The sequence below is a fragment of the Triticum aestivum genome, chromosome 4D (assembly GCF_018294505.1).
Source record: "Triticum aestivum cultivar Chinese Spring chromosome 4D, IWGSC CS RefSeq v2.1, whole genome shotgun sequence".
Taxonomy (NCBI): domain Eukaryota; kingdom Viridiplantae; phylum Streptophyta; class Magnoliopsida; order Poales; family Poaceae; genus Triticum; species Triticum aestivum.
This window is the reverse complement of record NC_057805.1, coordinates 42512813-42535938: the sequence shown is the minus strand read 5'-3', so window position 1 is coordinate 42535938 and position 23126 is coordinate 42512813. Positions and strand designations below refer to the sequence as shown.

Genomic DNA, 23126 nt, shown 5'->3' with positions numbered 1-23126 from the left:
CGGCGTTGCTCCTGCAGCGGGTCTTGCACCTAGCGATGCTTCCAAGACGTAATTCTTCTGTGCAGCAATGAGGATAATCCTCAAGTTACGGACCCAGTCCGTGTAGTTGCTACCATCATCTTTCAACATAGCTTTCTCTATAAACGCATTAAAATTCAAAGGAACAGTAGCATGGGCCATTGATCTACAACAACATAGACAGGCAAAATACTATCAGGTAGTAAGTTCATGATAAATTAAAGTTCAATTAATCATATTACTTAAGAACTCGTACTTAGATTGACATCCCTCGAATCATCTAAGTGATCACGTGATCCATCTCAACTAAACCATGTCCGATCATCACGTGAGATGGAGTAGTTTTCAATGGTGAAAATCACTATGTTGATCATATCTACTATATGATTCACGCTCAACCTTTCGGTCTCAGTGTTCCGAGGCCATATCTGCATATGCTAGGCTCGTCAAGTTTAACCCGAGTATTCTGCATGTGCAACACTGGCTTGCACCCGTTGTATGTGAATGTAGAGCTTATCACACCCGATCATCACGTGGTGTCTCGGCACGACGAACTGTAGCAACGGCGCATACTCAGGGAGAACACTTGTACCTTGAAATTTAGTGAGAGATCATCTTATAATGCTACTGCCGAACTAAGCAAAATAAGATGCATAAAGGATAAACATCACATGCAATCAATATAAGTGATATGATATGGCCATCATCATCTTGTGCCTTTGATCTCCATCTCCAAAGCACCGTCATGATCACCATTGTCACCGGTTTGACACCTTGATCTCCATCGAAGCATCGTTGTCGTCTCGCCAACTATTGCTACTACGACTATCGCTACCGCTTAGTGATAAAGTAAAGCAATTACATGGCGATTGCATTTCATACAATAAAGAGACAACCATATGGCTCCTGCCAATTGCCGATAACTGTGTTACAAAACATGATCATCTCATACAACAATTTATATAATCACGTCTTGACCATATCACATCACAACATGCCCTGCAAAAACAAGTTAGACGTCCTCTACTTTGTTGTTGCAAGTTTTACGTGGCTACTATGGGCTGAGCAAGAACCGTTCTTACCTGCGCATCAAAACGACAACGATTTTTCGTCAAGTGTGTTGTTTTAACCTTCAACAAGGACTGGGCGTAGTCACACTCAATTCAACTAAAGTTGGAGAAACTGACACCCGCCAGCCACCTGTGTGCAAAGCACGTCGGTAGAACCAGTCTCGCGTAAGCGTACGCGTAATGTCCGTCCGGGTTGCTTTATCCAACAATACCGCCGAATCAAAGTATGACATGCTGGTAAGCAGTATGAGTATTATCACCCACAACTCTTTGTGTTCTACTCGTGCATATAACATCTACGCATAGACGTGGCTCGGATGCCACTGTTGGGGAATGCAGTAATTTCAAGAAAAATCCTACGCACACGCAAGATCCATCTAGGTGATGCATAGCAACGAGAGGGGAGAGTGTTGTCCACGTACCCTCATAGACAGAAAGCGGAAGCATTATGACAACGCGGTTGATGTAGTCGCACGTCTTCACGATCCGACCGATCCTAGTATTGAAAGTACGGCACCTCCATGATATGCACACGTTTGGCTCGGTGACGTCCCACGAACTCTCGATCCAGCTGAGTGTCGAGGGAGAGCTTCGTCAGCACGACGGCGTGATGACGGTGATGATGAAGTTACCGATGCAGGGCTTCGCCTAAGCACTACAACGATATGACCGAGGTGGAATCTGTGGAGGGGGGCATCGCACACGGCTAAGACAACTATCAACTTTGTGTCTATGGGGTGCCCCCTCCCCCGTATATAAAGGAGTGGAGGAGGGGGAGGGTCGGCCCTCTATGGCGCGCCCAATGGGCGTCCTACTCCCACTATGGCCCTTCTTCTCTCTTCCACTATGGCCCAATAAGGCCCATATACTTCCCGGGGGTTTCCGGTAACCTCCCGGTACTCCGGTAAATGCCCGAACTCACCCGGAACCATTCCTATGTCCAAACATATTCATCCAATATATCGATCTTTATGTCTCGACCATTTCGAGACTCCTTGTCATGTCCATGATCATATCCGGGACTCCGAACTACCTTCGGTACATCAAAACACATAAACTCATAATACCGATCATCACCGAACGTTAAGTGTGCGGACCCTACGAGTTCGAGAACTATGTAGATATGACCGAGACTCATCTCCAGTCAATAACCAATAGCGGAACCTGGATGCTCATATTGGTTCCTACATATTCTACGAAGATCTTTATCGGTCAAACCGCATAACAACATACATTGTTCCCTTTGTCATCGGTATGTTACTTGCCCGAGATTCAATCGTCGGTATCTCAATACCTAGTTCAATCTCGTTACCGGCAAGTCTCTTTACTCGTTCCATAATGCATCATCCCGCAACTAACTCATTAGTCACATTGCTTGCAAGGCTTATAGTGATGTGCATTACCGAGAGGGCCCAGAGATACCTCTCCGACAATCGGAGTGACAAATCCTAATCTCGATCTATGCCAACTCAACAAACACCATTGGAGACACCTGTAGAGCATCTTTATAATCACCCAGTCACGTTGTGACGTTTGATAGCACTCTAAGTGTTCCTCTGGTATTCGGGAGTTGCATAATCTCATAGTCATAGGAACATGTATAAGTCATGAAGAAAGCAATAGCAACAAACTAAACGATCAAGTGCTAAGCTAACGGAATGGGTCAAGTCAATCACATCGTTCTCTAATGATGTGATCCGGTTAATCAAATGACAACTCGTGTCTATGGCTAGGAAACTTAACCATCTTTGATTCAACGAGCTAGTCAAGTAGAGGCATACTAGTGACACTATGTTTGTCTATGTATTGACACATGTACTAAGTTTCTGGTTAATACAATTCTAGCATGAATAATAAATATTTATCATGATATAAGGAAATATAAATAACAACTTTATTATTGCCTCTAGGGCATATTTCCTTCAAGAAATGCTACAGAGCTCCCACTCACTTTCTTGTAAATACAGGCTTCACCGTAAGTCTGTATAAAACCATATGCTTTGATCACCTCATCAAAGCGTGTATTCCAACTCTGAGATGCTTGCACCAGTCCATAGATGGACCGCCGAAGTTTGCACACTTTGTTAGCACCTTTAGGATCGACAAAACTTTTGGTTGCATCATATACAACTCTTCTTTCAGATATCCATTAAGGAATGCAGTTTTGACATCCATTTGCTAGATTTCATAATCATAAATGTGGCAATGGCTAACATGATTCGGATGGACTTAAGCATCGCTATGGGTGAGAAAGTCTCATCGTAGTCAACCCCTTGAACTTGTCGAAAACCTTTTTGCGACAAGTCGAGCTTTGTAGAAAGTAACATTACCATCAGCATCAGTCTTCTTCTTGAAGATCCCTTAATTCTCTATGGCTTGCTGATCATTGGGAAAGTCCACCAAAGTCCATACTTTGTTCTCATACATGGATCCTATCTCAGATTTCATGGCTTCAAGCCATCTGTCAAAATCTGGGCTCACATAGCTTCTTCATAGTTCGTAGGTTCGCCATGGTCTAGTAACATGACTTCCAGAACAGGATTGCCGTACCACTCTGGTGTGGATCGTGCTCTGGTTGAGCTACGAGGCTCAGTAGTAACTTGATCTAAAGTTTCATGATCATCATCATTAGTTTCCTCTCTAGTTGGTGTAGGCATCACGGGAACAGATTTCACTGATGTGCTACTTTCCAATTCGAGAGAATGTACAATTACCTCATCAAGTTCTACTTTCCTCCCACTCACTTCTTTCGAGAGAAACTCCTTCTCTAGAAAGGTTCCATTCTCGGCAACAAAGATCTTGCCTTAGGGTATCCTATGAAGATGCACTTCTCCGATCTGGGTTCAAGCTTATTAGGCTAAAGCCTTTTGACATAGGTGTCGCAACCCCGAACTTTAAGAAACGACAGCTTAGTTTCTTGCCAAACCATAGTTCATACGGTGTCATCTCAATGGATTTAGACGGTGCCCTATTTAACATGAATGCCGCTGTCTCTAATGCATAACCCCAAAACGATAGTGGTAAATCGGTAAGAGACATCATAGAATGCACCATATCTAATAAAGTACGGTTACGACGTTCGGACACACCATTATGTTGTGGTGTTCCAGGTGGCGTGAGTTGTGAAACTATTCCACTTTGTTTTTAATGAAGGCCAAACTCGTAACTCAAATATTTGCCTCCGCGATTAGATCATAGATATTTTATTTTCTTTTTACGATGATTCTCCACTTCACTCTGAAATTCTTTGAACTTGTCAAATGTTTCAGACTTGTGTTTCATTAAGTAGATATGCCCATATCTGCTCAAATCATCTGTGAAGGTCAGAAAATAACGATACCCGCCGTGAGCCTCAACACTCATCGGACAGCATACATTGATATGTATTATATCCAATAAGTCATCAGTTCGCTCCATTGTTCCAGAGAATGGAGTTTTAGTCATCTTGCCCATGAGGCATGGTTCGCAAGTATCAAATGATTCATAATAAAGTGATTCCAAAAGTCCATCTACATGGAGTTTCTTCATGCGCTTTACACCAATATGACCAAAAATGGCAGTGCCACAAGTATGTTGCACTATCATTATCAACTTCGCATCTTTTGGCATCAATATTATGAATATGTGTATCACTACGATCGAGATTCAATAAACCATTCACATTGGGTGTATGACCATAGAAGGTTTTATTCATGTAAACAGAACAACAATTATTCTCTGACTTAAATGAATAACCTTGTCGCAATAAACATGATCCAATCATATTCATGCTCAACGCAAACACCAAATAACATTTATTTAGGTCCAACACTAATCCCGAAGGTAGAGTGTCACGCCCAAGATGCGACCCTATGCTAAAGGAACTCGAAGGTCCCACCAAGGATAGAAGCGCATCTTGAAGACGCTTTTGCAAGGTGGATACCATTACATCAACATTACATAAAAGATGGGGATACATACAAGGCATACAAATGCCGCAAGAATACATCAATACATCATACACATGATCAACATCCGACTACGGATGAAACACAAACATGAAGCTCAAACGACATCCACCCTGCTAGCCCAGGCTGCCGACCTGGAACCTATCCCCTGATCGAAGAAGAAGCAGGAGAAGAAGTCCAAAACAAGAAACATCGCTCTCGCGTCATGGTCATCGCAAAACCTATACCTGCAAGTGGTGTTGTAGTAATCTGTGAGCCACGAGGACTCAGCAATCCCATTACCATGGGTATCAAGACTAGCAAAGCTTAAAGGGTAAGGAAGGGGTAAAGTGGTGAGGTTGCAGCAGCGACTAAGCAAGTATGGTGGCTAACTTACGCAAATAAGAGCGAGAAGAGAAGCAACGGAACGGTCGTGAAACTAGCAATGATCAAGAAGTGATCATGAACTCCTACTTACGTCAAACATAACCCATAAACCGTGTTCACTTTCCAGACTCCGCCGAAAAGAGACCATCACGGCTACACACGCGGTTGATGCGTTTTAATTATGGTCAAGTGTTAAGTTCTCTACAATCGGATATTAACAAATTCCCATCTGCCACATAACCGCGGGCACGGCTCTCGAAAGTTTATACCCTGCAGGGGTGTCCCAACTTAGCCCATTATAAGCTCTCACGGTCAACGAAGGATATTCCTTCTCCCGGGAAGACCCGATCAGTCTCGGAATCCCAGTTACAAGACATTTCGACAATGGTAAAACAAGACCAGCAAAGCCGCCCAGATGTGCCGACAAATCCCGATAGGAGCTGCACATATCTCGTTCTCAGGGCACACCGGATGAGCCAGACGTCGGGTTGGCATAGACCCTGGTTGCCCAGGGGGCGCCGGACATCGCTCGGTTTGGACTAGCACTCGAAGGAGCACTGGCCCGGGGGGGTAAATAAAGATGACCCTCGGGCTCCGGAAACCCAAGGGAAAAAGGCTAGGTGAGGCAAATGTAAAACCAAGGTTGGGCCTCGCTGGAAGAGTTTTATTCAAAGCGAACTGTCAAGGGGGTCCCATAAATCACCCAACCGCGTAAGGGACGCAAAATCAAGGAACATAACACCGGTATGACGGGAACTAGGGCGGCAAGAGTGGAACAAAACACCAGGCATAAGGCCGAGCCTTCCACCCTTTACCAAGTATATAGATGCATTAATAATATAAGAGATATTGTGATATCCCAACATAAACATAATCCAACATGGAGCAATCTTCATCTTCACCTGCAACTAGCAACGCTATAAGAGGGGCTGAGCAAAGCGGTAACATAGCCAAACAACGGTTTGCTAGGAAGGGTGACAAAGGTTAGAGGTTCATGGCAATTTGGGAGGCTTGAAGAGCAAGTGATGGTAGCGCAGCATAGCGATAGAACGAAGCAACTAGCATAGCAATGATAGTAATGAGATCCAAGGTGACGGTCATCTTGCCTGAAATCCCGCTAGGAAGAAGAACGAATCCATGAAGAAGATGAAGCCACGAAGACGAACGAATCCTCACGATCGCAACAACATGGGAACTATCGAGAAGCACACAACATGGTAAACACACCACACATGAACAAGGCATGATGCTCAATCAAGTATGATGCATCACAAGGCTACATGAAGCTACACACGGCAAGAGAGGATGCATACAAGAACAACACATCAAAGCAAGTTTAAATGAGGCCGGAAACGACCTATAACAATTCCTGAAAGTCCTCATATGCAAATTTCGAAATTGGTCCAGATCTGAATAAATCTTATGTTCAAGTTGTTAAACAGAAAGTTAAGATGCACCAAGATGATCTACACGAAATTCTAGTCAAGTTACATATAAATTCATTAGATTCGGAGCTACGGCCTAGAAGATATGAGCAAAACAAGTTAAACACGGCATTGATGCAAAAAGCATTCAAACATCAAGCAAACACACTCAAAACATGGGTGCAACAAGGTAACATGAAACTACATGCAAAACTAAGCAAGTTCCATATAGAGCACACTCCAAACGGAGCAACGGTGCAACACATACACTCCAAACAAGATATAACAACAATCTGTCCAAAACAGCAACTAGGCATCTAGCAAGCATCAAACCAATATGCTACAGCACCTCAACATGAAAACAAAAGGCATGGACATGATGTACAGGTAAAACATGACAAAACATGAACACTGAGCTATCTCCAGAAATCACTAGAACATGCTCAAAAGGACATGGCAAGATTGCAAATAATAACAGATTCACAGACTTAGCAGAAATCACTGGACATGGCAGAAATAACATCAGGTTGCAAAGTTTAGAGCTATCAAACAACATGCTACAGGAACATATCATAGCAAACAAAGCCATGGCATGATTCTACTACTTGCATAGAACAAAAATCCCTTACTGATCACGAGCCAAAAAGGCACAGAAGATATGATGGCACCCATGTAAACATAGCAAGTTCCATAAACAGATTCAGACTTGGAAGAAAAACAGAGCATGGCAGAAATAACGATAAGTAGACATGTTGGTGAGCTTGAATGACTTGTAGAAGCAGGTTTACATGGCATCACAACATAACAGACTCAGACTTAGCAGAAATGACCAAGTCACAGAAATCAGCAACATCACGGAGGCTACTTTGCATGCTTGTGCTAGTCACCATAAGGATCACAAAAATACAAGACAAGCACCACTGTAGAGATGGCATGATGCAGTTCAAAACACATGTAGAGCTCATGCTCATAGGATGCACACACAAAATGCAACGAAAAAGACAATTCATCAAGGATATTCCTTCTCCCGGGAAGACCCGATCAGTCTCGGAATCCCGGTTACAAGACATTTCGACAATGGTAAAACAAGACCAGCAAAGCCGCCCGGATGTGCCGACAAATCCCAATAGGAGCTGCCGGATGAGCACCGGATGAGCCAGACGTCGGGTTGGCATAGACCCTGGTTGCCTAGGGGGCGCCGAACATCGCTCGGTTTGTGTCGGGGATATACCCCGCGGTATGACCCGGCCGGAAGTATGACCCGGCCGGGCTTGGCGTTTTCATTGGTAACCCGTCGTGGTGGCGACTCACGAGGTGGGCGACTCAAGGATGGCCCTAACGGCGGGTCAGGTAGAAGACTAGGCCCAAGGTCCAGAAGGCTGGCTCATGTTATGGTGGGCCGGTTTACGAGGAAAGGCATAAGGAGTTTTCCCTTAAGGGGGCAGACTAGGATTCCACTTGTAATAGACTAGTCCTAATCCTAATAGGACTCCACATGTAACCCGCCCCTTCAACTTATATAAGGAGGGGCAGGGAGGGACAAGAAACAATCTCTAGGGCTAGACACCGAGAGCCGGTTCGCGGCGACTCTCCCGTGATCATAATGAGACCTAGCCTCAAACAGCATGTAGGGTTGTTACCGGATGATGTTTCCCGAGGCCCGAAGCTGTCTAAATCCTTGTCTTGTGTTGCGTCTCTCGATTCCGATCAACCCCTCTCAAGCTACCGCATAGATGCGTTGGCCTCACGACTAAGTCCTCACACTAGGACATCTGCCGTGACAATTCGACGATAGTTGGCGCCCACCGTGGGGCCGCGCACGGTGGTGTTGAGTTCTTGGAGGGATTTCTCCTAGGGATCGAGAAGCTCGCGATTGCTCAGATGGAGAAGAGTAGGCACAGAACAATCATGCAAGATAACCTAGCAAGGAATAGTTGCTGGACTCTTTTAAGAATTTCGTCGCCGGCCGGATCAGCTAAAATTCGCTGGTTAAACTTTGAAGCTTGGAGTACGAGATTTAAGTTCGGAAAAATATATATAGGATTGCATATTTTCGCCGTCACAGGTGCCATGGCGATCTGTTGATCTGGAGCCAGATCGATTTCGGGAGCGCTACTGCTATCGCTAGAAGTCCGGACCGACAGGGTTTTCCATCGTGTGCAAATCACCAGGGCAGTAGTCTTGTCCGTTGAAGTGGCTGCTGTCAAACCGCAAGCCGCCCCAACCCAGTTGTAGCTGGCACAATCAAGTCCCGAGACGGACTCGTACATCAATCACCAGAAGCAAGTCAACTTGCATGAGAAAGCTGCAAATCAAATAGCAAGTGCTACTTCTGTACGTATGGGCAAGACCATATCAATCAAACAAGTATTACTTTATTTGGTACTCCGTCCCGTGAAAGGAGTCCAAGATGAGATTTTTTAACTTCGATTGCTATGGACACGAGGAAATTACAGAAAGCCAATTCAGGATTCAAAGGAAGGAAAAGTCACAACTGATACGGGTATCATTGAAAAAAGAAAGAGAGAGGAAGACAACCATGACTCGGATTCGCCGGGACGAGCCGCCATTGCGCCTGGTTTCCTACGAGCTACTCCTCCTCGCTCCCGCGTGAACTCGCCCATGTGGCCTGGCGTGGCCTCATCTTCTGTAACAGCCGCCATCCGGGCCTTCTGGTGGTCTATGTTTCAGCCGCAGCCCGGTACCTCCAAATCGCACTCTTCCATGCTGAGCCGGGATTTTTATCGTCAACATCTGCAACAGCCGCCATCCGGGTTGTGAATCTGGCCTTCGCCTGCAGCTACACCAATCACCTGATTAGCTCCGCGCATAAGACGCCGCCCTGACGGATTGCCGAGCCGCCGTCGCGCCTGGTTTTCACAGCGAGCCGCCCCTGCTGGCCTCCCTTGCTACTGACAATTGCAACACATGGTAAAAGTAAACCTGACCGGAACCATCTGATCAAAGGAAATAGAGTACAGAGAAGAGGAAGCGGCCAAGCTGGCCATGTGATGTTAAGCAAATCATGCTTCTCACGTCCCATCAAATTGGCATTTACCTATGCTGTTTTTTCATCCGGGATATGTCTAGTATTATCAGACGGCAGCATCCATGGTCATCCGACAAAATATCAGAACAATTACAAAAGTGGTAATTATCGTGCATACGGAGTGCGCGCCAGCATTGTTTTGCCGGGTCGTCCGTGTCGCGCTGTCTGGTGGAAAAGACCAAGGCCTCTCTGCTTCGTTTCATTGTTGAGCCGCCTCTCGAGCGTTGCTTACGATGGACAACTATTATTGGGGGTAATAAAAACAATTCAAGTTACAACAGTACTAGACAAAGGAGGGTCACGTGGATGTTACTGCTACATCCGCTAGACGTACATACAAAGATGTTGCGTTGAGTCGCCGGGAACCGTTCTAAACCGTGGTCACACGATGAGCCGCCGCCTGCCCCGGGTTGACTCGCGTCCGTTTCAAGCTGTTCAAGTCGCCTCTGTTGTGTTGAGCCGCCCAGACTATATTGAGACGTCGGTCTGCCTGAGCCGCCTCTGTTGCGTTGAACGGATCATCCGTCATCCGAACAATCAGGTGATATCTATCCATTTTAAGTTTATTTTATTTAGCATATATTGCTTTTTGTCAAAGAACAATTGCTCTGGATCGCGATGTTTTCTTTGCAGGACAATTACTCACTGCAAGAATGATCGTTATGTCACGGATATAAAAGCTCGCGCCAATATTATCAAGCGTCAGCATCCAACCACACCGCATTGTTCAACTGATGTGTGTGCGCAAGCCGCCGCCTCTGTGGCTCAGTCTACAAAAACAACACGGCGGACGGCTCACCCGTCTGTGCCGGTTTACAACACCACAGACAACTCACCCGTCCGCCGCCCGCGGCCGACTCTGCCGCCCGCGCCGGCTTACAACGTCGCGGCCGACTCTGCCGCCCGCGCCGGCTTACAACGTCGCGGCCGACTAATCTGTCTGTGCCGCCTCTGATGCTGCGGTCATCTTTACCGTCTATTTCTCGCGGCCTGGTCTATATCAACATACCAGGCCACACATGTCTGCCCGTCGTCGGCGCTGGATGGTTCAAATGGGCAGGCGCACAAGTCGCCGCCACTAAAGTTTGCTTAACTTCAAACAGCCAGTTGGAAGGGACCATTGGCCGAGTTGCTGACACGGCTCATACATGATCATTTATAACCCGCCGCAGTCACCTCAACTTTCTATGGATTCACATCGCGCTATCAACACCAATGATATACACCTTATGCTATGGTCAATATAGAGAATCTCAAAGCCAACTCCTCGAGTCGTCTTGAGACTCGAGGGCTATAATGATATGACTCGGCAGCATTGGTCGGTTTCAATGCATTCAAGAAGTCCGGGTCATTGGAGGGAAAAATAACCCGGTCCCGGAGGCTACCGCCATATTGGTAAAAAGTTTAAAGGCCGTCAGAAAATTTCCGGCTTAAAAAGAAGGATTCCGGTTTAGATCCGGCTCAAGAGACTTGACATCTCCTACAAAGCACTGAAGCTCTTAAAATATCCGGTTTAAAATCCGGTTCAAGGGAAATTTATCTGCCACAAAGTTTTGAAGCTCTCAAATCCGGTTCAAAATCCGGTTCAAGGTAAATTTGTTTATCATAAAGCTTTGAAACTCTCAATATCCAGTTTTTTTCGGTTCAAAAAGAATTTATCTCTCGCAAAAGTTCGAGTTCTCAGGAAAAATTAAAGGGACCAAAGAGAGTCTGTTACAAAGCACAACTCAAATATTGGTACCCTGCTTTAATGACCATTGGGAGCTGATCGTATTCAAATTTAGCTTAACCCTTTGGGTGTGACCCTGATCGTATTCGAATCAGAGTCGTTAAATATTCTCATGATCACTAGGGGGCTTCCTGTTCAAACATAGGTCGTATTCGAACCAAAGAGAACATAGCTGTCGGTACCCTCTTGATCGGCACACTGCCGAGCTCACTAGGGGGCTTCTTAATCGTATTCGAATAATAGCTCAACCCCTTTTGGGAACCGACGTGGATCGTATTCGAATCAGCGTCGTTAAACAACTCTCAAGGTCATTTGGGGGCTTCCTGTTCAAACATAGGTCGTATTCGAACCAAAGAGAACATAGCTGTCGGTACCCTCTTGATCGGAAACGCCAAAGCCACTGGGGGCTATATGATCCTATTCGAATCTTAGCTTAACCCCTTTGGGACGGTTTTCTGATCGTATTCGAATCAGAAGCCTCAAATTTTTTGAAGTCTCTTTTTGCAAACAATTTTTGGATTTTATTTGAAGCTCTTTTGATCATATCTAAAGTGTATATGAGTGGTTGCTATTTAACCTGGTTTGACTTCGGATGATAAGTCGCCATCTTATGACAATCATAAACATTTGGAAGTCTTGATTTCTAAAGATTGGGTTATCACCCTTACTGCATAGGTCACATAAACTGGCAGTGAAAATTCAATATCACAGGTATAATATTATTATTATAGTTATGTTTCAAAGTTATGATTCATAACAGGCTTATCTGTGACTCCTTGTTACACATCAATGGTTATATGTGAGATATTATGACCCACCCTGCGGTAAACCGCCAAGGGATCTTGTGATCTAATTATGTGCAGGATAAGACTACATTTGGGTGGTTACCCGCCCTGGTTTTTGACGTTAAGTCGCCAGGGCATATGTTGTTTAAACTCTGCAGGATTTACAGAGTTATGACTTACATAAATGATTAAATTCAAGCCCATCATCAAAGATGGAAATTGATGTCTCAAAAGGGTTATCAATTCTTGATTTTCTCAAAGGCTATAAGCCGCCGGGTTGTACAAATTCCGGCTTACAATGGAGGCGTATTAAATCGCCATCAGCCAAGAGCCGGCGGGTATTTAAACTCCAGAGTTAATTATCAACAGATGAGGTATTCAAAGTCGCTGTGGCGCAATGGCTATTATTTTATCAATGTATATGATTTATTCTACAATGGAAGGAATAGTCCCGAGTCACTGCAGGCTTACGACCCGGGACTTGGGGGGCTACATTATTCAATTTGATATTACATCGAATATGCAAGTCCCATGTCACTGCCAGCATGTACCATGGCACTTGGGGGCTAATGCAAAGTCATTTTTTGCTCAACTTATTGAAGACCCGACTCATCACATTCTAAATGAGCCGGCCCTTGGGGGCTACCAATTGGTCCTGTCAAAAGTTCAAGGTACACAAGCATTAATCCATTATATTGAACTGTCCACTATTCAGTTGGTAGAGTACAAAGCTCTTAACCTTGTAGACGTGGGTTCAAGCCCCATGGTGGAGATTGTATTATATGATGTTATTATCAATAAATTATATACAAAGTCCCAGCTCAGTATTATCTTACTAAGCCGGCCCTTGGGGGCTACACATTGCTGTTCAAGTTTACATGGTTATATCTACAAAGTCCCTGCTCATAATTGCATAATGACCCGGCACTTGGGGGCTACAAATGATATGCATATAAGAGGGGAATAACTTCAAGTTCTCAGTTTTGAGCAAATCTGGTATTATATTATTATCGGAGAAATCTACAAAGTTTATGACCCGGCGTCATCTTAAGATTAACCCGGCATCAGCTACATGACCCGGCATCATTTGTTTATAACCCGACAATTTTGGCAGTCATAAATCGGCAAGATCTACATCTTTAAGCCAGTTGAATATCAGTTGAATATTTGAAGACCAATATTTTTGTCAAGTCAGATCATTGAAGGCCGACTCAAAAGGATTATTTCTTATAATATTTCTCTACAAGAGCCAATATCAGCAAATTGGTTATGAAGCTGGCCTATTGACCCGGAATTTTTAGAAGAAGTGCCTGGATTTTTTGCATTGGCAAGGTTTGCACATATCTGTTAAAGGAGATTTGCTATAAGATCTTGAGTAGGCATCCAGGAGGAAATGACAAGGACTTAAAGATGATCAGGTGCCGGTTCAGGAAAATATTTAACCCGGAGCACAACCTATCAAGTTTGTTCTTGTATTTATTTTACAGGATCAGTTTAACATGGATAAATCCAAATTAAACTGGGGGCTAATGTCGGGGATATACCCCGCGGTATGACCCGGCCGGGCTTGGCGTTTTCATTGGTAACCCGTCGTGGTGGCGACTCACGAGGTGGGCGACTCAAGGATGGCCCTAACGGCGGGTCAGGTAGAAGACTAGGCCCAAGGCCCAGAAGGCCGGCTCATGTTATGGTGGGCCGGTTTACGAGGAAAGGCATAAGGAGTTTTCCCTTAAGGGGGCAGACTAGGATTCCACTTGTAATAGACTAGTCCTAATCCTAATAGGACTCCACATGTAACCCGCCCCTTCAACTTATATAAGGAGGGGCAGGGCACCCCAAGAGGGACAAGAAACAATCTCTAGGGCTAGACACCGAGAGCCGGTTCCCGGCGACTCTCCCGTGATCATAATGAGACCTAGCCTCAAACAGCATGTAGGGTTGTTACTGGATGATGTTTCCCGGGCCCGAAGCTGTCTAAATCCTTGTCTTGTGTTGCGTCTCTCGATTCCGATCAACCCCTCTCAAGCTACCGCATAGATGCGTTGGCCTCACGACTAAGTCCTCACACAAGGACGTCTGCCGTGACAATTCCACGACAGTTGGGACCAGCACTCGAAGGAGCACTGGCCCGGGGGGGTAAATAAAGATGACCCTCGGGCTCCGGAAACCCAAGGGAAAAGAGTAAATTGCACAGAAGTACCACAATTGGGGCATTGGAAGCAGATTGATACCAAGATTGGTAATTTTTACGTGTCAGTACCAACTTTGAGGCGAGACGTTGCAAAAGAGGCTAAAAGTGATGTTTATACGTATTGACAGGGAAACTGACCGGTTGGGCCCGCCCGTCAGGCGCCACGCTGGCCAGTGCGCGCGTCGCCTGCGCTGGCTGCGCGCTGACTCGGACGAGGCCGGCTCGGCCCGTTTATGTGCGACCGAGCCAGACCCCGACCCCGACCGCGCTCGCTTCTTCTTTCTTTCTTCCTGCCTCGCCGTCGCCTGCGCCCGCCACCGCCGGCCGCCACAGCACGCCGCCGCAGCCATGGTTCTGGAGGACGAGAGCAGCGACGACAACTCAAGCCTCCCGTACATGCACTCCGAAACCTCCACCGATGGGCTGAACCAGGTAAGTTACTCCATTGGAGCTAGGGTTAGGGTTAGGTTTAGGAAATTTGGGGATTTTTGTGTGTAGGTGGTCTTTGTTGTTAGGATTTCGTTTGATTTGATTTGTCCTCGTCCTCTGCACATGATGGTAACTTGGATTTTGCTTGGGCAGGTGCCTTTCTCTCTTGAGGACCCGGATTACAAGGGTCTTGAGCTAGATCTGATAGTGTTGTGCGAGAAGCATGGGAAGCCATCAGAGAGGCTTGTTGCGTTTGAAGGAACAATGACTGGGAGAAGGTTCTTAGCATGTGCAGAGCCGGTAATTTTCTTGCCTTGGTGATTAAGCACTGGATGTGTTCATTGAAAGTGGCAGAGTCTTGTTTGCCACCTGTGATTCAGTTATGTGCATGCTAAATTTGTTAGGAATGATCATTATTAAGTTCAGTGGAATGCATTTCTGCTAAAATATATGCTCCTGTTGTGTGCACATGCTATTTATTTACACTTCTTTCCAAATGCAGTGTTGCTCAATATTAAGTTCAGTGGAGCCAGTTAGTAACAATTGCTTACTGCTGACAGTAGGTAGTCTCATTAGCTAGTTTGTTGCTGCAGGCTAGTGTAGTGTATTTAGGTGGGCAAAGTAGTTCACATTGTGTTGCTTATTACTGTTAGGATTTCATTATATTAATGGTCAATTCTTAGCAACTGCTGTTGCTTAGCACATGGCTGCTTAGCAACTTCTAAGTTGAATGGAGTGTTACTCTGGTGCCTGGTAAATATATGAGTTGATCATGCATTGTAGGATTACATTAATCTATTTTACAATGTGGTCCTGTTGCTTAGCAAATGGCTGTGCAAATCCAGTTAATGTCAGTGCCAACATTAGGTACTGCCATGAACTAACTGTTGCTTAGTACTCTTAGTAGTTGTATTGTACTAAATTTTGCCCTTCTAATTTTTCCAGGAAGGTCAGAATTGTGGGTTTGTTCAGTGGGTTGATGAGCAGTGGCCCCCAACAATGGAGAATGCATTGCTGAAGCTTTGGTCAATGGTTGAAGAGAGCAAGTCTGCTAGGGTGAATGATAATCTTCAAAGTGCTCTAACTATTCATCAGTTGACAGAAGAAAAGAACAAGCTGGATGCAGACTATGACAAGTTAGTGAAAGATGTGCATCAACTTGTGGACTTTCAGCAGGATAGGGTTGTGGATTTCAGTTATCTGCAGTCTGCTGTCACATATCAGCACCAATGCAGAGCTGAATTGGTGGCTGGTATGAATGCAGAAATGGCAAAGAAAGATGCAGCTGCACAGAAGCTTCAACAAAAGTATGAACTCCTGTGCAACCTGACAAGTGCTCAAGCAACTGTCATCCAAAACTTGAAGTTGAAGAATATGAAAGAGAAGGAATTGTTGAGTGAGGGTAGGATGAATTTGGAGTTGAAGAATGCAGAGTTCACAAAGTTTGAGGAGAAGCTCACCCAAGAGAAGCTAGAGTTGAAGCTCCAGGTTGCTGATCTGCTGAAGCTCAAGGAAAACCATAATGAAGAGAAGCAGATGCAAGAGTTTAAGATTACTGAGCTCATCAAGGCAGAGGAGAAGCTGAAGGAGAAGATCAAGGGGATCCAGGCCATCTTGCAGAACTGAACAAGATGACTTGAGATTAGTGGGCATTGCAGACCTTTTGGGAATGATGGTTGTGCAATGACCTAGTAACTTAGAATTATGGTTGTGTAATGTATGGTTCTAGTACTAATTGTGAACTCTGGTTGTAACTCTAGTAGTTATGCTATTCATCCTTTTGTGAGAAAAGGATGGATTGCGCATTTGAACTCCACTATGTAATGTGATCAATGTGAACAATGGATGTGTATTCTATAATGTGTTGAACTCCAGTGTTACTTATGTTATAGTGATGCTTAAATGCTTAAATGCATTTGCAAAAGTAATGCTTATGTTAGAGTGATGCTTATGTTAGAGTGATGCTTATGTTAGAGTGATGCCTTTAGGTGTTTTCGTCGACCCCGAGCCACCAAAACCCTAGTTGATGCCTTTAGGTGGTTCCCTCGACCCCGAGCCACCCTAGACCCTACATGATGCCTTTAGGTGGTTCCGTCGAACCCGAGCCACCAAAACCCTAGTTGATGCCTTAGGTGTTTTCGTCGACCCCGAGCCACCCTAGAGCCTAGATGATAGGTTTAGGTGGTTCCGTCGACCCCGAGCCACCCTAGACCCTACATGATGCCTTTAGGTGGTTCCGTCGACCCCGAGCCACCCTAGACCCTAAATGATGCCTTTAGGTGGTTCCGTCGACCCCGAGCCACCCTAGAGCCTAGATGATAGGTTTAGGTGGTTCCGTCGACCCCGAGCCACCCTAGAGCCTAGATGATAGGTTTAGGTGGTTCCGTCGACCCCGAGCCACCCTAGACCCTAGATGATAGGTTTAGGTGGTTCCGTCGACCGCCCCAGGCTAAGGTTAGGGTCCGCGACCCCGAGCCACCCTAGACCCTAGATGATAGGTTTAGGTGGTTCCGTCGACCCCGAGCCACCCTAGACCCTAAATGATGCCTTTAGGTGGTTCCGTCGACCCCGAGCCACCAAAACCCTAGTTGATGCCTTTAGGTGGTTCCGTCGACCCCGAGCCACCCTAGACCCTACATGATGCCTTTAGGTGGTTCCGTCGACCCCGAGCCACCAAAACCCTAGTTGATGCCTTTAGGTGGCCCCGTCGACCCCGAGCCACCCTAGAGCCTAGATGATAGGTTTAGGTGGTTCCGTCGACCCCGAGCCACCCTAGACCCTAAATGATGCCTTTAGGTGGTTCCGTCGACCCCGAGCCACCCTAGAGCCTAGATGATAGGTTTAGGTGGTTCCGTCGACCCCGAGCCACCCTAGAGCCTAGATGATAGGTTTAGGTGGTTCCGTCGACCCCGAGCCACCCTAGACCCTAGATGATAGGTTTAGGTGGTTCCGTCGACCCCGAGCCACCCTAGACCCTAAATGATGCCTTTAGGTGGTTCCGTCGACCCCGAGCCACCAAAACCCTAGTTGATGCCTTTAGGTGGTTCCGTCGACCCCGAGCCACCCTAGACCCTACATGATGCCTTTAGGTGGTTCCGTCGACCCCGAGCCACCAAAACCCTAGTTGATGCCTTTAGGTGGTTCCGTCGACCCCGAGCCACCCTAGACCCTAGTTGATGCCTTTATGTGGTTCCGTCGACCCCGAGCCACCCTAGACCCTAGATGATGCCTTTAGGTGGTTCCGTCGACCCCGAGCCACCCTAGAGCCTAGATGATAGGTTTAGGTGGTTCCGTCGACCCCGAGCCACCCTAGAGCCTAGATGATAGGTTTAGGTGGTTCCGTCGACCCCGAGCCACCAAAACCCTAGTTGATGCCTTTAGGTGGTTCCCTCGACCCCGAGCCACCCTAGACCCTACATGATGCCTTTAGGTGGTTCCGTCGACCCCGAGCCACCAAAACCCTAGTTGATGCCTTAGGTGTTTTCGTCGACCCCGAGCCACCCTAGACCCTAGTTGATGCCTTTAGGTGTTTTCGTTGACCCCGAGCCACCAAAACCCAAAGTGCTTCTTTTTTAGCCTAGACCTTAACAACATATCCAACAATGTATACAACAATATATCCAGCAATATATCCAGCAAAAGAGTTACTCTATCCAATAGTATGCACCATTGTCATGAACATATCAATCATAAAAAGATATAAAAAGAACCATCCACATGAACATAGTCCATTCCAGGCATTGATTAACTAATAAATAGCAAGATCACATCCATCCACATGAACAAAAGCCAGCTCCAGAAATGGCATTAACTAATAAATAAATCCATCCATCCACATGAACAAAAGCCATATATGGCATTGATTCTTAAAGTACACCAGCAAAGTACAATAAGAGCACCAGCAAAGTACACTGAGAGCACCAACAAGATCACATTGTACCATAGGATGCAAGAACACACATGAAGTATCTAGTTTTGAACATTACATGGCACATGTGCCATTTAGTGGTTACCACTTGCATAGAAGTAGGCTCTCCATCCTCTGTTTCTACCACCAGAAGGTGGAGTAGCAGTAGATGTAGAGGGAGCAGTAGATGTGGAGGGACCAGATTGCCTTGGGGCAGAGAATGTACCTCTCCCTCTCCCAGCACCTCTCCCAGCACCTGGTGCAGCACCTCTACCAGCACCTCTAGCAGCACCAGTCCCAGCAGCTGCAGCTGCAGCCCCTCTCCCAGCTCCTCTCCCAGCTCCTGTTCCAGCTGTTGGTGTTGTTGTAGGAGTTGGATGAGAAGTTGTTGATGCTTGTGTAGTAGCAGCAGCACCAGCATTGGAATTCCTTGCAAGAGGCTTGCATAAACAAAGAAGGAAAATGAGTTAGTACTTAAAAAAATAGAATGTACAAGAAGGAAAACCTGTTACTACTTATTAGAGGATTACCACATGTTTGTTCTTCCTCAAAGCCAGCTCAGGCTTCAACTGCTTGTTGCAGCTTGTGTACCTATGTCCTTGCAGTCCACAATTGCCACATGTTATAGTCCCCATTCTTGATGTCTCCTTAGGCTTTGGGACTTCAAATTTCCCCTTGATCCTCTTCTCTTTCTTTCTTCCTCTCTTCACTTTAAATGCAGGTGGGTCAATGTCTGGACCAGGTGTCCTTGTCCAGTCATGCTCACCAGGAACTGGATAGATCATTGGTTCATAAGCTGCCAGATAAATTTCTTTCTTGAAGAACTTGCTGACATAATCCTCTGGTTTTCTTTTGGCCTTGTTTATTGCTGAGATGGCATGGTTACATGGGATGCCACTTAGGTCCCATTTTCTGCACCCACATGTGTGCATTTGCAAGTTAACAGCATGGGTTTGCTGCCCACTTGTAACTTGCCACAAGTCCACACCAGCTTGAATTGGTTTGCAATATTTGGCCCTCTCCTTCTCAACCTCTAGCTTCTCACTATAATGGGGTGTTATGTCCCATCTAGCTTTCTTTCCACTCTCCCTATTCCTATGCCACCTCACCATCTGCTTATCCTTTATTCCATCACACATTGTCCTAATTGGTTTCTTCCTAACATCTAGGACATACTTGTTGAACACCTCAGATAAATTGTTAACTACAAGGTCAGTCTTGCAGTTTGTGTCAAATGCATGCCTTGCCCATGTTTTCTTGGGTATTTGACAAAGCCACTCCCAAGCTTGCTCACACTCAGCTCTAAGGTCATTCATTGCAATGTTAAATTTGTGTTCACTATATGCATAGGCAGCATTATCCATACACTTTTTCAGATCTTCCCCCCTAAACCCAGCATTTTGGAAGTTTGCATAGATATGCCTAAGGCAGAACCTTTGGTTGCACTTAGGAAAGACAGCATTCACTGCATTTAGTAGGCCCTGGGACACACAATTAAACTAGCTAAGCTACTATCTAGCACAAAACAACCATATAGGAACAATGACATAAGATGCAAGCACATACCTTTTGTCTATCTGACATTATTGTATATGGACCAAACCTTCCCACTTCTCCTCCTAGGCAGATTTTAAGTTGGTGTAGAAACCAACACCAGTTAGGTGTGTCCTCTTGCCCAACAATACCAAATGCTAGTGGGTATATATTGTTGTTGCCATCTCTACCAGTGGCAGCAAGTAGTTGAGCACCAGTAGTTAACTTAATGAAGCACCCATCAACACCTGAGCAAGCAAATTCAGTATTAAAAACATTCAAATGCATTTCTAGATGAAACAATATGTAACTAATGCACAAGGTGAACAAACTAACCAATGAATGGTCTGCACCCCTTGAGAAACCCCTCCCTTGCTCCATTGATGCAATAGAACATAGCATGGAATCTTGGACCTGGATGGGGGATTTTTTCAGTGGGTGTTGGAGTTACAGTAGTGACTACTACTCTACTCCCAGGGTTTGTATCCATCACTGTCTGAGCATAGTCTTTCAACCTAGGGTATTGCTTCTTGTGGTCTCCTAGCACAGCATCAATAGCTAGGTTCTTTGCCCTATATGCCATTGACTTGGGCACATCCACACCATACTTCTCCATGCAGGCATCAATCAAAGTCTGAATGCCAGTTGTTAGATCAGATCTGAACAGTGACTCATACTTCTGTGCAAGCCACTTGGCACTTACCCTTGTTGTCTCTGTACTAATAGGGCAAGTGTGCTTAATTCTCATCTTCTTAATTACAAAAGTAGTTTCACCTTTTATAACTGCTGCCACCATAAAGAAGTTGCAATGTTTTTGGTTGCATTCTACAATTATTCTTTGATCTGAGTTCCTATGATATTTGAAGTTTCTGCCTTGAGTGATGTGTAAGTTCAACAAAGCCTCTCTGAATTGATGTTGATCCTTGAAACACATCTGTAGACATAATTGCTCATGTGGTGCCTCCATTTTCTCATTGTACCATTTTCTAGGAGGCCTCTGCTTTGCCCTGCTCTTCCTTTTCTTTGGCAGCACAAATGCCAATGGCTCATAACCATCATCATCAGCCTCCTTCAACAATCCTTTCTGTTCTTCATCAGATGAAGGTTGGAAATCAGGTTCCTCCTCTTGAACTACACTTGAATGTGTCCTTGTTGTAGGCCCTTTCCTAACTGGAAGCTTCTGTTTCTTCTTCTTCTTCTCTTCATGTACAATTACAGTTTCTTCATCCTGTGAAACAACCTTGTCATCTTCATCCATTTCAAAAGGTTCCTCAACCTCTGTGTCACCAGAGTAATGCACCATTTCTTCCTCCTCAGATTCTTCATCATCTGTTTCTTCCTCTTCTACTTCATCATACTCTCTCTGTTTCTTTCCCTCATCCATCTCTATGTCATCAGCATCACCCATATAAAAAGGGTTTACATCACTGTCATCTTCACCTTCACAATCAGAACCACCACTGCCATCATATCCCTCTTCTTCTTCTATTTCCAAAACAGCTTTCAGTTTTCCTTTTACATTCTTGCTCTCTTGTGTGCAAACACCAGTACCATGAGCTACTAAACTGCAGCTGCTACTCTGACTTTCAAAGGCAACTCCTTCTTCATCAACAGCATAGATGGGTGGCTCACTGAGATCATATAACACAACAGTGGATAATTCTTGCCTCTGAAACTTGCTGCAAGGAGGTGGACATGCCCTCACTAGCAAATTTAAAACCTTACACTCCTCAACCTGCTTCTTTACTAGTTGCAACTCAGCATTACTCTCTACCATCTCCAATCCTTTCTCCCCTAAATCTGGATTCTCAATGTGAAACAGCAGATCATATTCACTAAATCCTTGGGTTTCCATCACTGCAATCATATTCAGGTATGTTACATCTGAACTGCAGAGCTTCAGCTCTAACATTTCTGAAGCATCAAAAAAGAACCTAACATCCAAAATGTCATCATACAAATTGCAAAATGAAATAACAGACAAAATTGGTTAATAAACAATTTAACTTAACATATTGTCTAACATATAAACAAAGATTTGTTTCAGTTAACATATAAACAGAGTTTTGTTTAGGTTAACATATACACAAGTTAACATATAAACAAAGCTTTGTTTAAGTTAACATATAAGCAAAGCTTTTATTTACCCTAGCTAGGTAACACCTAATGCTGCTCTAGTTAGGACTCATGTAATCCACTATACTACTCTGCTCTAGTTAGGCCTAGCAATTAGAGTGCTAAACATGCAGGCAGTACACTCTAACCCTAATCCCCAATTTCAGTGACCAAGAATGGAGCAAGAATGGAACAGTGGAGCACTTACAGAACACCACCGAAGCCATGAGTCCAGTGATGGGCGGTGCTAGGGTTGTCCACCCAAATTCGCGCCATCTGCAGCCTCTGCTCCATCGACAACGCCGGCTCCGCAAAATCTTCCTCCGCGCTACTGTACTCCGAGCTGGAGTAGCCGCCACTGCCATCGAAGCAGGGGAGGTCGCCGCCGCTAGCATCGCCCAGGCCATCGCCGCCTGCCGGAGTCGCCGAGGCCATCGTCGCCTAGGGCACAGCAGCCGCGGGGGAGAGGAGGGCACAGCGGCCGCGGGGGAGAGGAGGGCACAGCGGCCGCGGGGGAGAGGAAGGCACAGCGGCCGCGGGGGAGAGGAGGGCACAGCAGCCGC

At 45.5% G+C, this 23126-nt stretch overlaps 2 protein-coding genes across 2 annotated transcripts; one reads left to right on the top strand and one right to left on the bottom strand.

Moving 5' to 3' along the window:
• Nucleotides 1-14927: 14927 nt before the first annotated feature.
• Nucleotides 14928-16634, top strand: LOC123096635 (uncharacterized). Its single transcript, XM_044518398.1, has 3 exons — nt 14928-15011; nt 15078-15308; nt 15954-16634. Exons 1-3 carry the CDS (start codon nt 14928-14930, stop codon nt 16632-16634), a joined length of 996 nt encoding a protein of 331 aa, XP_044374333.1.
• Nucleotides 16635-19010: 2376 nt separating this feature from the next.
• LOC123096634 (uncharacterized) lies at nt 19011-22998 on the bottom strand. Its single transcript, XM_044518397.1, has 5 exons — nt 22772-22998; nt 20785-22382; nt 20482-20696; nt 19446-20396; nt 19011-19355 (listed from the first exon to the last, which is right to left on the bottom strand). The coding sequence occupies exons 1-5, from the start codon at nt 22996-22998 to the stop codon at nt 19011-19013; spliced, it is 3336 nt and encodes a 1111-aa protein (XP_044374332.1).
• Between the last annotated feature and the right edge of the window lie 128 nt (nt 22999-23126).

Coding starts and splice junctions, on each gene's coding strand:
- LOC123096635 (XM_044518398.1), top strand. CDS start 14,928: ATGGTTCTGGAGGACGAGAGCAGCGACGACAACTCAAGCCTCCCGTAC. Junction 15,012..15,077: donor CCACCGATGGGCTGAACCAG/GTAAGTTACTCC, acceptor TTTTGTGTGTAG/GTGGTCTTTGTTGTTAGGAT. Junction 15,309..15,953: donor TCTTAGCATGTGCAGAGCCG/GTAATTTTCTTG, acceptor TAATTTTTCCAG/GAAGGTCAGAATTGTGGGTT.
- LOC123096634 (XM_044518397.1), bottom strand. CDS start 22,998: ATGGCCTCGGCGACTCCGGCAGGCGGCGATGGCCTGGGCGATGCTAGC. Junction 20,697..20,784: donor GGGGTGCAGACCATTCATTG/GTTAGTTTGTTC, acceptor TTGCTTGCTCAG/GTGTTGATGGGTGCTTCATT. Junction 20,397..20,481: donor TAATGTCAGATAGACAAAAG/GTATGTGCTTGC, acceptor TGTGTGTCCCAG/GGCCTACTAAATGCAGTGAA.